Below are 13066 nucleotides of genomic sequence, written 5' to 3'. Positions count from 1 at the left end.
AATGATTTTGACGTATTTAAAAAAAAAAAAAACTTTAAACAGTCTTTCTTGACGGCTGGGTAAATATTAACAAATAGTATTAAAAATGAACACAAAAATCAAGATGGCCATCTTATCGAATCAATCAATTTTAAGGATAACTTAGCTAAGTGGTTAATCTCAATTAGTCATATATATTTCTCGACTAAAAAGTTGGAAGATGTCGACTTTCTACCTCACATGTTGTTGAACTAAAAAATTTATGTCAATGATATAATTTCAATTTTATGTGTGATTAAACTTGAAAGGTTGTTATTATTATTATAATTATTATCGTTATTATTTAAAACTTAACTAGATGTACTTAATTTTGTAAACTTCTTTTTGCTTTTCTGCATTAAAATATTATATATATACAAATTAAATCAATAAAGTAGAAATACTTTAAAACTCACATATTAGATTTCTATATCTTGAGATTATGAGATGAAGTGTACATTTGGTATAATATGGGAATTTATCTGTCTAGGTTATAGATTTGTTAATTCTCACTCAACTATAAATTATATTTTTTAAGCTAATATTTAAATTAAGTTACACGTTTATATTTAAAAACCAAATATGGAAGGTAATAAATTAATATTTTAGTCCTTCTCTGGTTGAAAATTTTAATTCTCATCTCACAAGTTATCATGAACATAACTCAATAGTAAATGTAATTTTTTCGAAGTCGAAAGTTTAAATACACACCATATGTCTGGTTGTACAAAACCAAATTTTCACCTTTTTAAAAAGAAAAAAAAATTGAGTCGAAAATCTTTAGAACCAAAACGTGTGCCATGGTTGCTACAGTCAATGGGAAGAAAATTTCTCTTCATTGATTGGGGGAGGCAAAGAGGCAAAGACTTTGTACATAAATAAATAATACAATTGACAATTTTTATGCATCCAAAAATTGGATAACAGTGGGCCCAAAAAGGGAAAAAGCCTTAAATTTGCAAGTTTTATTCAAAGATATCCAATATAGAGTGAGCTGTAATGTGTCATTCTTCTGGGAATGATCTAACCAAGTCTTCCATTTCGTTTATGGAAACTGGAAACTGACAAATATGAAAGAATTAATCAGCTTTATGTGTTTGACCTAACCAATTTGTAGATTAAAAATTATAAAAAAAAAAATTTAATTTTAAAAAAATTTCCTCTAATTCATCCCCTAAAATTTTAAAATAGTTACAAACAAAGTTAAGAGAAAAAGAAAAAAAGGAATTCTTTTTTTTAAATTTTATCCTTACAAAATTTTTTGGCTGAGATACGCACAAATTGACTTCAACAATCACGGAAAAAACCTAAGATTAAAACTCCAAATGGTAAGAAAGGTGGCCCTGTTTTTCTAGTTTTCAATCAAGTGGGTAATTACTTTTATTTTACTTTATTTGTGATTTTGTCCTTCAACTTTATCATTTGATGCAAGCTGGAATCGTTAAAATCCAAAACCCAATTGGCAAATTTAGAGAATATAATAAGAGAGAGTTTCCAATTTGGATTCAACAAAACAGAAGGCATGAAGCCGAAAATCCCGGTTCAAGATATATATGCTTGAATGTTTATGGACATAGAAGTTTGACCCATTCACTAAATATTGTATTGAATTGTTCGATCCACATTTTTTTTTTTAGATATTTCGATCCACATTATAAAAGAGTTAGATATGGATATTGAGAAATCAACCAGATATTTCTTAAATATAATAAAAATATCAATTAATATAATTTTATTTTGTCGTGGGATGAATTATTAAATCTACATATTCTTGATCGGAGATATATATCATAGTTGGATTTAACTTTCTATTTTGTACTGTCAATGCAGATGGATCTAAAAGTTATATGATCAAATTTTATTGCTATTTTATTTATATGATTTGCTGGCCGAAAAAGTTCGAGCCATGTGTGCTGTAATTGTTTTGTTGCTACCGGGAACCGGCTTCACAGGTAAGCAAAGTGGTCGTATTGACCGAAAATCGCCGACCTTCCAACTTTTGCTCGTCTGTTTTACGGCCGGATGATGATAGCGGCTGACTTTGACTTCCACAGCGAGGTAGATCGTGGGTGGTCTCCACTAGTATTGTTATTTTCAATTTTATATATATATTTTTTCTTCCTCTAAATAATTTAAAAAAATAATATACTTTTCTTGAGTTGAACACGGTTGGAGTGGGGATTCAGATATCTACCTTTTTATCCAAAAAAATATGTCGTAACTAATTAAGTTATACTTGAATTTACTAATAAATATTTATTTATGAATTTGATGAGTTTCGTATGAGGATAATACTTACGAAAAAATTTCTAGTACTACAAAAACATGCTATTCATGTACATTGTCATCTAAGTCAATAATATTTAAAAATAGTGTCCGACAATATTAAATAGTTATTTATAGAGAAAAAAATAGTGTGAACAAAGGGATACTCCTATAGTACTATAATTTTTTTCTAATACTTATGTTGACTTTAATTAGTAGGAGGGAGAAATATAGGAAGGGTGAGAGAAGATAATGGTACAGAATTCATTAAAAAGAACAGAGTTGTATTTTTTTTTTCAGATTTAGAAATTGAATCTTAATTCAAAAAATTGTTCAAGATGTGTTTAATAATGTATTTGTAAACTAGTGGTAGTTATTAACTAAATATTTAGTTGAATCTAAAATAATATTAATTAATTTATTAACATTTTTATTATAAATTTTATATAATTACTATTTATAATATTATATAATTTATAATACATTTTATATAAGTGATTTTATAAGATAGCACAAATGATTTTAGCTAGAGTCAAAATCACTCTCAAACATGTTTTTAATAGAACATTACCAAAACTCTAGCCTTGGCAGAAGGTTTTTACTACTGTTAAGGCACGTGATCCAACGGCCTCATCATTTAGTGTTAAATGATCATTCCATCACGTGCTTTGACTGCAAAAAAAAAAAAAAAGTTCGGCCAAGAGCGAAGTAATGCCTGATTTAATAGATGAAGAAATTAGAGGTAAAAATTAGTATCAAAGAAATCAAAATCATGCTCAAATCAGAAAATCAAACTCATGTTTTTTTTTTTAACTTGCTCACCAACGAGAAATGAATCCATCTTTAGAAGGAGACAAGTACAAAAGAATAAGTTGTGTACGAATTTTTTAACAACAAAAAAAATTATAGTAAAAGTAAAGCAAAATAAGTTTGATTAATTACTTTTCAAATTTTATCTTTTCCTTATTTGTTCATAACTTATATTCACTCATATATGACCCATTTCTTAAAACAACTTCTTGAATAAATAGTTGTATGATAACTTAGATCATTTCTACGTCATTCAATAACAATTCTTAAAGATTATTTGACAAAAAACAACTATATGGTCCAAACAATCAGTTCAACACAGTTATTTTACAGAGCCATCAATTACACTTAAAGCCTACAATCTATGAATTCAAATACAAATACAAGCTTTTGTATTTTGAAAATAAGGGTCAGGTAGCCTACAATCTAAAAAAAGCCTTCCCCATTTCCAACGTTAATTACATTACAACTAATGGGGGATCAACTGCACATTCTATGAATTCGGATCCTTCCACGAGACACCGACGTGGTCGGTAACTGCCTTCAGCGAAAACAATAAACGGTTAGCATACAGATATAGATTTCTTACAACAGCTCAAAATAGTCTAAAATCTACATTAGCTAACAAGAAACGACCGTCGAGAGACAACTTGCACTTTGATTCAGTCTCCTGAACTGGCATTGTCGTGTGGTGTAGGTGACTTGGTAGCGCTGGAACTAGAACTGCTACCGATCTTTGAAGTTGTCCTAAAATTTTTCACCAGTGGAACCAGTGATTGGACAACATCAGCCATCAGCGGCCTGTAGTCCGCCTCCGGTTGAACACACATGGCTGCAATTGCTGCTACTTGAACCACATCCTTCATGGAGTACTGACCCTCCAGTGAAGGATCCATTATATCCATCACCTTCTCCCTATCGGTCAGCCTTGGCAAAGCCTGACACACCAATCATTCGAATGTAACGAGAAATTAGTATTTAGTTTAAGAAACTAGAAATCAAAGTTCCGAGTCATCGATGGTAGGTTGAAAATTGGGTACAACATTTACAACTTCTTTGGTCATAGAGCATCATTTTTCATCACAAGAAATTTTCAAAAATTGAAGTGGTTAAGAAGCCTACCCAAGAAACAATGGAAGCTTCCCCAGGAGTTCTCTTCATATCAACTGGAACTCTGCCTGTAAGCAGCTCCAAGAGGACAACCCCATAACTATAGACATCTGACTTGGTTGTTAAATGCCCTGTTAGCGCATACCTGCAGAAAAAAAAAAAGTGACCTTATACTTAAAAGCTATAGTACAGAAGGAAATTCAATTACACAAACCAAAAAGTATCAAAGGTTTCACGACAGTGACATGACAAAACAACAACAATCAGGAAAAATTCATCGATTGAAGGATTTCACAGGTGGGATAAGAGGTTCTTACTCAGGGGCGACGTATCCCTGTGTCCCCAGGACTCGAGTGGAGACATGCCCCCCGGCTTTATCTGAGCCAATCTTTGCCAATCCAAAATCAGAAACCTTGGCATGGAGGCTTTTGTCCAACAGGACATTGCTGCTCTTGAAATCCCTATGAATTACTGGGGGACTTACGTGTTCGTGTAAATACTCCAAACCTTTGGCAGCTTCAAGAGCAACTCTCAGCCTTGTTTCCCAGTCCAACTTAACGCTAACAGAATGTGAACCTGGACGTAAAATTTCACGAATGAAAACAAAAAATAAACTAATAATTTAGTCGCCTACGGTTGTAAATCCAAGGTCGATGTGCCTCAACTTTAAAAGAGGTTTTCCCTTCATTTTGAAGATGCGGGTGCGGGACAACTAGTGGATTGAAGGTCCCGTTAAAATGAGCTTATTCTATTAAAAGCATCAAATAGTCAGAAATGTCTATACTTACTGCTAACAGGGTATAGATGTTCTTGAAGACCGCCATTTGCCATGAATTCATATACCAGCAATTTGTGATTGTGATCTGAGCAATACCCAAGCAATGCCAACAAATATGGCGAATGAAGCCGACTTAACAATTCCACCTATTCATAAGGTTAACAACTGATCACATAAACTGAATTAACAATCACCCAATTATCAAAATTTAAAAGGAACTGAGTATTATATTAGTGTCCAAAATAAGCTCAACAGCTTTTTATGCGGAAGGAGCCCATTTCTTCAAAATAAAAAGAGCCAAAGTATGCAAAATGAGTCCATAGGAAATACCTCCACTTTAAATTCGTCCTCTCCCTGCTTCCCCCCTTGATCCATAAGCTTAATTGCAACCTTCCTCCCATCATTGAGGACTCCTCGATATACATGACCGAAGCTACCGTGCCCGACTACATTTGACTTGCTAAAACCACCGGTTGCTGAGTGTAGCTGCTTGAAGGTGAACAATTGGAGCCCTTTCTCAGTGGAAAATTCTTTAACATTTGCAAAACTACCTCCATCTTCAAAATCACCCCCTTCAAGAATTGAATTACCAGCACACGTCAACTAATGCCTCATCAGTTTGCTGATATATGCAGAAAAATTAAAGTTTAAAAGCGAAAACCAAGTTCATCTAGGAACCAATAACAGGCGACATAAACGATGTCATTTCGAAGTATTTCAGAGTTCTGGACTGACTGGGATGGCATGTCGTTCAAGTGCATTATCTAACATGCGTGTATGTTTAGTTCCTGGACTGAATCACGATTTCTTGACCCAGCCCAATAAAGAAAATGACCACTTACCAAGAAGAGAAAAAGAAACGTAAGGTAATTTAAGAGTTTTTCAAACGTTAACGGATAGCAAAAAAAATGGGTAAACTTCTAAAATTTGTATCTCAAGGCATTTCCAAAAATAAGATTAAATTACACCTTTCGTATTCATACTTCTAAGATTGTGTCATATTCATCTACGTACTTCCAAAAAGTTTCAATTTCATTATTCTATTTTAGCTATTAATGAATTGCGCTTAAGGAAATATACAACTGGCGTGACACTGATATGCCAACTGATCATTTGAATAAATGCATTAATTACATTACACAACAATAAGAAGAAGCTCCAATAGACTGGACCACACCGTTGAGCCGACAAGTTTTGTTCAACCCTTAATCCCCATAGTTCTTATTACATACATACAGCATGAAATACTCGTCGTTTACCTATTCAAGAAGACAATCGAGAAGAGAGAATTGAAATGAAATAATGCATTTCCTTCCATTTTCGAAGCGTTGTCTAAAGCTGAGCAGCGAAAAGCATAAATGAAGGGAAAGAAAAAAATGGTACCAAATGAGGCGTACTTTTGCGGATCTTGAGGCGCTTCGAGACCTTATTGCTGATGTAGCAGTAATAGCTGAAAGCAACGAGCAAAGAAACGAGAGCGAGGGAGGCGAGGACCACAATTGCCACAAGCACGAGCTGCTCTTTTCTTCGGTACTCGTCTTCCAGCTCCATTGCTGCAGATCCAAACAGCGAACCCTAGCCCAGCCACGAGGAACTGAGATTTAGAATTAGAGAGAGAGAGAGAGCGGAGGAGGAGTGCGAGCAGTGGCTCAGTCGTGAGCGCTGAGTAGTACTGACAAACACACACTCCCTACTCCACTCTCTCTGTTTCCGTGCCCTTTTGTGGTCGTCTTTTATCTTATGGCGCGGAGAATGGTAAAGTGGAGAAGTCTTTGCACTTTAGTCCCTGTTTTCTTATCATATTACCGCCAACCCCTCTCCTTCAGGTTTATATTTCACTCTCTCCCAATTTTGAACATATATATATTTTTTATCTTATAACCAGAAGTCGGAACTTTACTCCTCTATATTCAGAGCACCCGCACTCGCCCCAAAATCTAGACCCGAGAGACGCCCCAAAGTCTAGACCCGAGAGACATCAAGAGTTTTTGGTATTAAGTTCGTCTGAAAGTTCAAAAACTTAGACTTCTAAGCCAGTTCATGAACAAAGAGAACTTCCAAGTCCTTGTCAACTGGACTACCCCTTGGTGGCTCTCCCAATTTTTAACCAATTTAAAAAATAATGTAAAAATATAACTTAAAAAAATATACAACAATCAATATGAACATAGCTCAACTGGTTAAGGTATCTGTTTTTTACTAGTTCAAATCTCCACCCCACATGTGCTAAAAAAATATCATAACTCAACCGATTAAGATACCTGTTTTTGACTAAAAAGTCATGAGTTTAGATCTCCACTCCCGTGCTAAAAAAAACTATACAACACATTGGTTTCAACAACAGACTCAAATGAGATGATAAATTCTAATTAATTGGTTCAAAGGATAAAAAGTAATGCTGGGTGAGAATCATGTGTACAATGTTTAGTAAAAAAGAGTATGATTAACACAAGGATTAAACAGGAAGGTTGGAAAAGTCGAATTCAAAAGGGATCAAACGTAGGCTGAATCCCCAAGCAATAGATCAAACATGGCATCAGGAGTGAGGAAGGTTGTTCCACCAATAATCAGTTCTATATCTGGTCTTCCATTCTCAGACAATGCCTCCTGAGCTTCACGAACCTGGCAAATAAGTATAACCATCATGTTTTGCTTGAATGTTTCAACTCGAGACCATCTGTCGACCAACTTGAATGGCATTTTATGTGCGCGTGTGTGAGTGAGAAAAAGTGCGTGTTAAGAGAAGAAAAATTATTCAATGTGACTATTGAACCGAATGCAGAATCAGAACACAAGTTTCAATTTTTCTCTAATAGTATGAAGTGTCAGCTGCATTGTTCCAACCCTTTAAATAATTTCTCGAAAGAGAAAGACTAAGTGGGTGCGTGTTTTGAAAAAGAGAGATTTTTAATTTCTCTCACAGATCAAGTGTATAAAAGTGCTAGCTACATTTTCTTGTAAAAGAGATACCTCAAGGCCATTGATGCCTCCCAGAACAAAAACTAGAATGACATTTTGGTCAGCAAGGCTAGGTTTTGCCTGAAAAACAAACTCCAAAATTTAGACCATTTGAATAAGAAAGATCTAGTTTTAACACTTACGTGAATTAAAACTTACTTGTCCAAGACCAAATCTTCCAAACCCGCTTTTGAAAAGTCGCCCCATAGTGGAGGAATGATATTCTAAACTGGGTAAATCATGCTTGTTTAAGATTCTAGCCAGAAGCTTGTAAAGTACTCCTTTATTTGCATACTGATCACCATGAAGCATATTTTCCGAATTTAACGTCTCCTTCAACAGTAAATTCCTCGTCTTTGAACTGGACAACTTGTGAAGTGTCTTGAAAAGACTATCCACCCGATCCCGCAACTCCAACTTCAGCTGCATGTCATCATATACTTCCTCATTATTAGTGTTAATATCAGCATCTTCATCACCCCAGCTCTCCCACTGATCGTCAAAGTCGTCCTCTTTTAATTTGCTCGATGACGTCTCTTTTGATCCCTTCAGTCTGATCCTTTCTCGGTTCGTCTCAAGCTCTTCTATTAAACCATGGAGAAACTTCAACCTTTCATCCACTGGATTTTCTAAAATAGCATCTATAATAGCTTCTTTCATGAAATGCTCCTCTTGCCAAGAGAACGGACCATCGGGCCCAGATGTTGGGAAATTATCACCAGCCAATATATAACCAGTAATTGTAAGGAGCAAAGAATCTTGAAATGAAAGGACACCCTTTGAAGATTCTAATTTACCGACCAAGACACTTTTGTTTATAAGATCAACAATTTGTGCAGCCAGACCCTGGGTAGTGTCTTCAGCACTTGCACGCAATGTTTTTTCTGCACTAAGAAAGGCGTCCCATCGAGTGCTGTTTAATTCCTCGAGTGCAACTGTTGCAGCAGCAGCTAGCTGAAGAATTCCTCTATTTTTCAACAAACAACTCTGGCTTTTAGCCAGTGCCTTGATAATAGATTCCAACTCCAATTTGGAAGGAACCCCAGGTCGAATTTTCCCATTCACAACTACGCTTTCCTTACGCATAGTTTCTTGCAGCCACTTCTTTATCAGCACAGCTCCATCTTTTGTTTTCCTATCTAGTATTGCTTCCAAGTATGGAGTTCCTCGAAAATTCTCGGAAGAGACAAAACAGCCACTAAGTATCTCGGGGTCATAAAATAGTGATTGACCATTTTGATCTCTGTTGCTTTCACCACTCTTGTCAATATTTTGGGAAGTTGAGTTTCCAGAATTCCATCCAGACAGGAAAACTTCAATTCTCTCTCCAAGCCGAAATTTATCAGCTTTACTTCCATCTTCAGTAAGAATTTCTGCTAATGGTATCCGAACATCAAGAGGCGCTCGTCTACAGATAGGTGGACCATGTTTGAGGGAAGTTTCTGGACCTTTTACATGGGTAAAGGGTGCCATTCTTTTTCTACGAGGCAGTGACAAAAACATGCGATCTACAAGCGAGTCGCCATGACAACATGGAGTAAGAAGATCAAGAGTGCGGTCGACTAGTAAAAGACCAGCTGATTTCTTGCGTCGGCCTACATCATAAAGACTAGACATATCTGTCAAAATCTTTCCAACAGTTTTTGACAGATCACCAATGGAAAATATTTCCATCTTCAAGTCCATCTACATTATTGAGAAAGAATAATTATGGCCAATATTACAAGGAAAAAATGAACTTTTCATCCAAGTCTACATAATAAATAACCATTTTATTTTCATCTAGTATAGATGTGTTGAATTTCTATTATAGATTTCATACATTTAAAAAATAATAAAAATAAATCAATTATAGATACGTCAAAGTCGACTTTTTTTTTTTTTTGTTGCTGAAATGGGCATCGACTTTGCAAGGTCTCTAGGAGGTGTTTAAATCACTAGACTTAATTTAATGCATTGAAGAGAATTATCAAGATGGAAACCCATGATAAAAAAATTTCTTAACTTGGAAAAAAGGGCCAAACGAAAATGGAAATTGGAACTCGTGAAATCTGAAATCAATGATTTTACTCTATTCATTCAAAGACCAAAAACATGTAATGATAGGAAAGAACTAATAGGCTACATATTCTAAACAAAACAGATCTTAGACTTCTAACAAAAGTCTAGTAAAAGTCATTCTACTGGTTTTTAGGAAATATATTTATATATGTAAGAATTAACATGTATATGAGACAGACACCAATTTTTAGTTTTCAAAAGTTTAGACGCAATTTAGTAAAGAAACAAAAAGTTCGGCAATGGATGTATTAACAAGATTTTTCTTTCTTCAGCTTCAATAGTAACTTATGGTTCAGCCTTTTTCATGTTGTTCAGCGAAAAACAGAGAGAACATACTTCCATAGAAGCTCGGGACATAAAAACCATGAAAAGGAACAAGTATAGGAAACATTTTGACTTAACCATGTGCAGAGGTATTACCTTGGCAGCAAAATGGTAAAGAAAATGTGCAGTAAGAGTTGCCCCAGGAGGAACGTCATCACCATCAGGAGGCAACCCAGTGTATAAGGGAGGCAACCCAGTGTATAAGGGAGGCAAACCAGGACTAAGGGAATTCTCACTTTCTGCTGACAAGCATGCTTCAGCAATTAATCCCTCTGAAGGCAACACAAAAACTCTTGGTGAAAATGGACACAAAATCATGGGGAAGTGATGCACGGAAACAACGAGCTTTTGCCCTACATCTTCTCGGTGACTCGTCAGAATATCTTCATACGAATCTCTTCCACTTGAACTAGCTTCCAGGTGAGTGATGTCCTCTTCACTAGAAGTGAGTCGTGACCATCCTTCATCTTCCGAGGATATATACTTTTCCAAGTTCCTGTCTTCTGACTGTACAGCTTTTTTTTCACCTTTTTTAACAAGCTCCTCATAATCTTGGATAAGTAAAGATTCATACTCATGGTATGCATCTGGTCCCAGAGGTGAATCAGGGTATGCAGAGTGAGCAATCTGCAAAGTATTTGATTGCAGTGAAGAAGCTATTAATCAAATTTACTTATTTGGATCTAATTGCTTAAGTTTAAAGTCTTCACAGTTATAGCACCCTAGTTCTACCTCGTATTCAAAGCAAATACAAGATGCAAGGGAAATGAAGCACAATAAACAGTTTAAAAGAAGTACCTCTGAGATAGATGTAAATATGGTACAATGATGAACACCTTGATGCGCAGTCAGGCAGCGTAAAATATAACGATGTGCATCACTTAGAAGACGGGATGTAATCACCACAAGTTTCTTTGCAGAAGCTGGGTTCCAATCAACCACCTAAAAGAGGTTTCCACAATTTATGATAAAACAACATTGGTAAATCAGAAGATTTTACACAATCTAATAGATGCGACCCACTAAATCATGGATAGTTTATGTGAATCAACCACTAAGTTTCAGTTCGTCAAATTATTGAACTTAAAAGTTTTATTTCTACCCTTTAATTTTTGGGGTGGTAATAAAAAATAAAAAAACTCCAATATAAACGCAGGATGAGAAACATTTAACCTTCTGTAAAACCTCAAGAACAACTATCTTACAGCATCAAGAGAAGTCAGATTTTCCAAGCTACAGACAACATGGACACCATGGTCCAGTAATAACGGGAATCCCCCAAGAGTTTGGAAACTCTCCACACACCCAGCATCGAGATAAAGTATTGAGCCCTCAATGTGATCTGATATCTGCCAAAACAGTGAGATAACATTATATAAACCGGATAGATAGAACACCATCGAGCTTTCACATCCTAACAATCAGCGCGTGAAGGCAAATAATCCTAAAGTGTCAGTACCAAAAAGTACCACTTTCGATGAATTAGCATGGGCATCCAGGATGCAAGGATTATAATCAAATATCCACAAAAAACATGAAATTTACTGTTAGAACCAGCCATACTTCTCCTTTGAGCAAAACGTCTTAAGTATGATTATAAAACCAATTCATAAAAATAAACACAAAACTCCTTCATTGGATAGATGGAAAAATGCAAACTTCCAAAACACAAACTCGACCAGAAATGAGGGGAGCTGAAACAGCATCAATGACTAAAAGATTTCAAAGAAAAAAAAAAGAAAAAGAAAAAGAAAAAAGAACGGTTTGCTGAAGTTCAAAATTAAAGAGAAGGTACCCACAATTATTATTAATAGACTTACCTGGTTAATGGAGTCAAGGCATGACCTTGTGACATCAAGCAAAGCCATGCGTTAGGCTGAAACTCCTCAGCAGAGGATGCAAAACCACAGACCTAAAGAAGTCTACTAATATTTAGCTAATAGACGTGCGAACGGAACAGAAGACAAGGACCTGTCTTCCGACTGCTTAATGCATCGAATGTTGATTTTCAATCAGATATAACCCTGCACATCAAAATCGCCTAAAAATGAGCTTAAAGTTAGTTCTACTGGAACAAAATTACAGAGTTAAAAGAACTAATTCATCGATGGGGCTATCCCTACATTGAAAAGGTAAAATTTAGAAGAATATATACGTCATTAAGCAGTACATTAAAAAATTATTTCGAATTTTCCATTGGAATTGAGCACAGCTTAGACCTACAAACGTTAGAAAGAGATATGGAACTTCTGCAGATTCAAGCAAGAGAAGATTTTACAACCTGAAGGATCCAAAAACTTCAATCATTCTTGTTCCGTTTTCGTTGAATACATCGTAGAATATGAAACTGAACAAAGCCTTACCCAAATGGCAAATATAACAGAATTTAACGCCGGAAGAACAATCGAATTTTACCTGCAATTTCGTTTTTCCGATCGGAAACGGAAAGAAGAAAACCCAGCTGAAGCCTCTGTGGTTAGAACTTAGAAGTGGACCGAGGATCCGTACCTCACTCTTCCGGTTACCCGGGTGAAAATATATGCTTTGAATAGCTCGATTAATTTTTTTTTTCCCAGCAAAGGAGCTCGATTATTATTTTTTTCTTTTTTGAATAACCAATTGAAATTTACTCCTCTTTAAAAAAAATGAAAAAATTAATCCTGCCCAAATATATCCATTTTTTACTGTAAACTTTTAATTTGGTCATATTACACCTTAAATTTTGAATACATGTACAATCGT

The 13066-nt window shown here is 35.3% G+C and overlaps 2 protein-coding genes across 6 annotated transcripts; both read right to left on the bottom strand.

The window, feature by feature from the left end:
* Window positions 1-3342: 3342 nt before the first annotated feature.
* Window positions 3343-6712, bottom strand: LOC111016831 (Protein kinase superfamily protein). 2 transcript variants are annotated; one of them, XM_088122723.1, is made up of 7 exons: window positions 6379-6712; window positions 5312-5553; window positions 4992-5127; window positions 4521-4779; window positions 4216-4348; window positions 3730-4031; window positions 3343-3630 (listed from the first exon to the last, which is right to left on the bottom strand). In XM_088122723.1, exons 1-6 carry the CDS (start codon window positions 6530-6532, stop codon window positions 3756-3758), a joined length of 1200 nt encoding a protein of 399 aa, XP_087978849.1. In that variant the 5' UTR covers window positions 6533-6712; the 3' UTR covers window positions 3343-3630; window positions 3730-3755. The 2 variants fall into 2 exon arrangements, with proteins under 2 accessions (XP_087978849.1, XP_022148050.1); XM_022292358.2 differs by having other exon boundaries at window positions 3343-4031; window positions 6379-6711.
* A 615-nt stretch (window positions 6713-7327) lies between these two features.
* On the bottom strand, window positions 7328-12894 carry LOC111016742 (vesicle docking protein). 4 transcript variants are annotated; one of them, XM_022292240.2, is made up of 8 exons: window positions 12740-12894; window positions 12145-12348; window positions 11530-11673; window positions 11123-11266; window positions 10421-10951; window positions 8099-9625; window positions 7952-8020; window positions 7328-7603 (listed from the first exon to the last, which is right to left on the bottom strand). In XM_022292240.2, the coding sequence occupies exons 2-8, from the start codon at window positions 12190-12192 to the stop codon at window positions 7475-7477; spliced, it is 2592 nt and encodes an 863-aa protein (XP_022147932.1). In that variant the 5' UTR covers window positions 12193-12348; window positions 12740-12894; the 3' UTR covers window positions 7328-7474. The 4 variants fall into 4 exon arrangements, with proteins under 4 accessions (XP_022147932.1, XP_022147933.1, XP_087978847.1 ...); XM_022292241.2 differs by having other exon boundaries at window positions 12145-12365; window positions 12740-12890; XM_088122721.1 differs by lacking the exon at window positions 12740-12894 and adding an exon at window positions 12606-12718.
* Window positions 12895-13066: the final 172 nt, after the last annotated feature.

The sequence above is a fragment of the Momordica charantia genome (genome assembly GCF_013281855.1).
Source record: "Momordica charantia cultivar OHB3-1 chromosome 4 unlocalized genomic scaffold, Mcharantia_2.0 BLBB01000004.1, whole genome shotgun sequence".
Lineage (NCBI taxonomy): Eukaryota > Viridiplantae > Streptophyta > Magnoliopsida > Cucurbitales > Cucurbitaceae > Momordica > Momordica charantia.
This window is presented reverse-complemented; position numbering and strand designations above follow the sequence as displayed.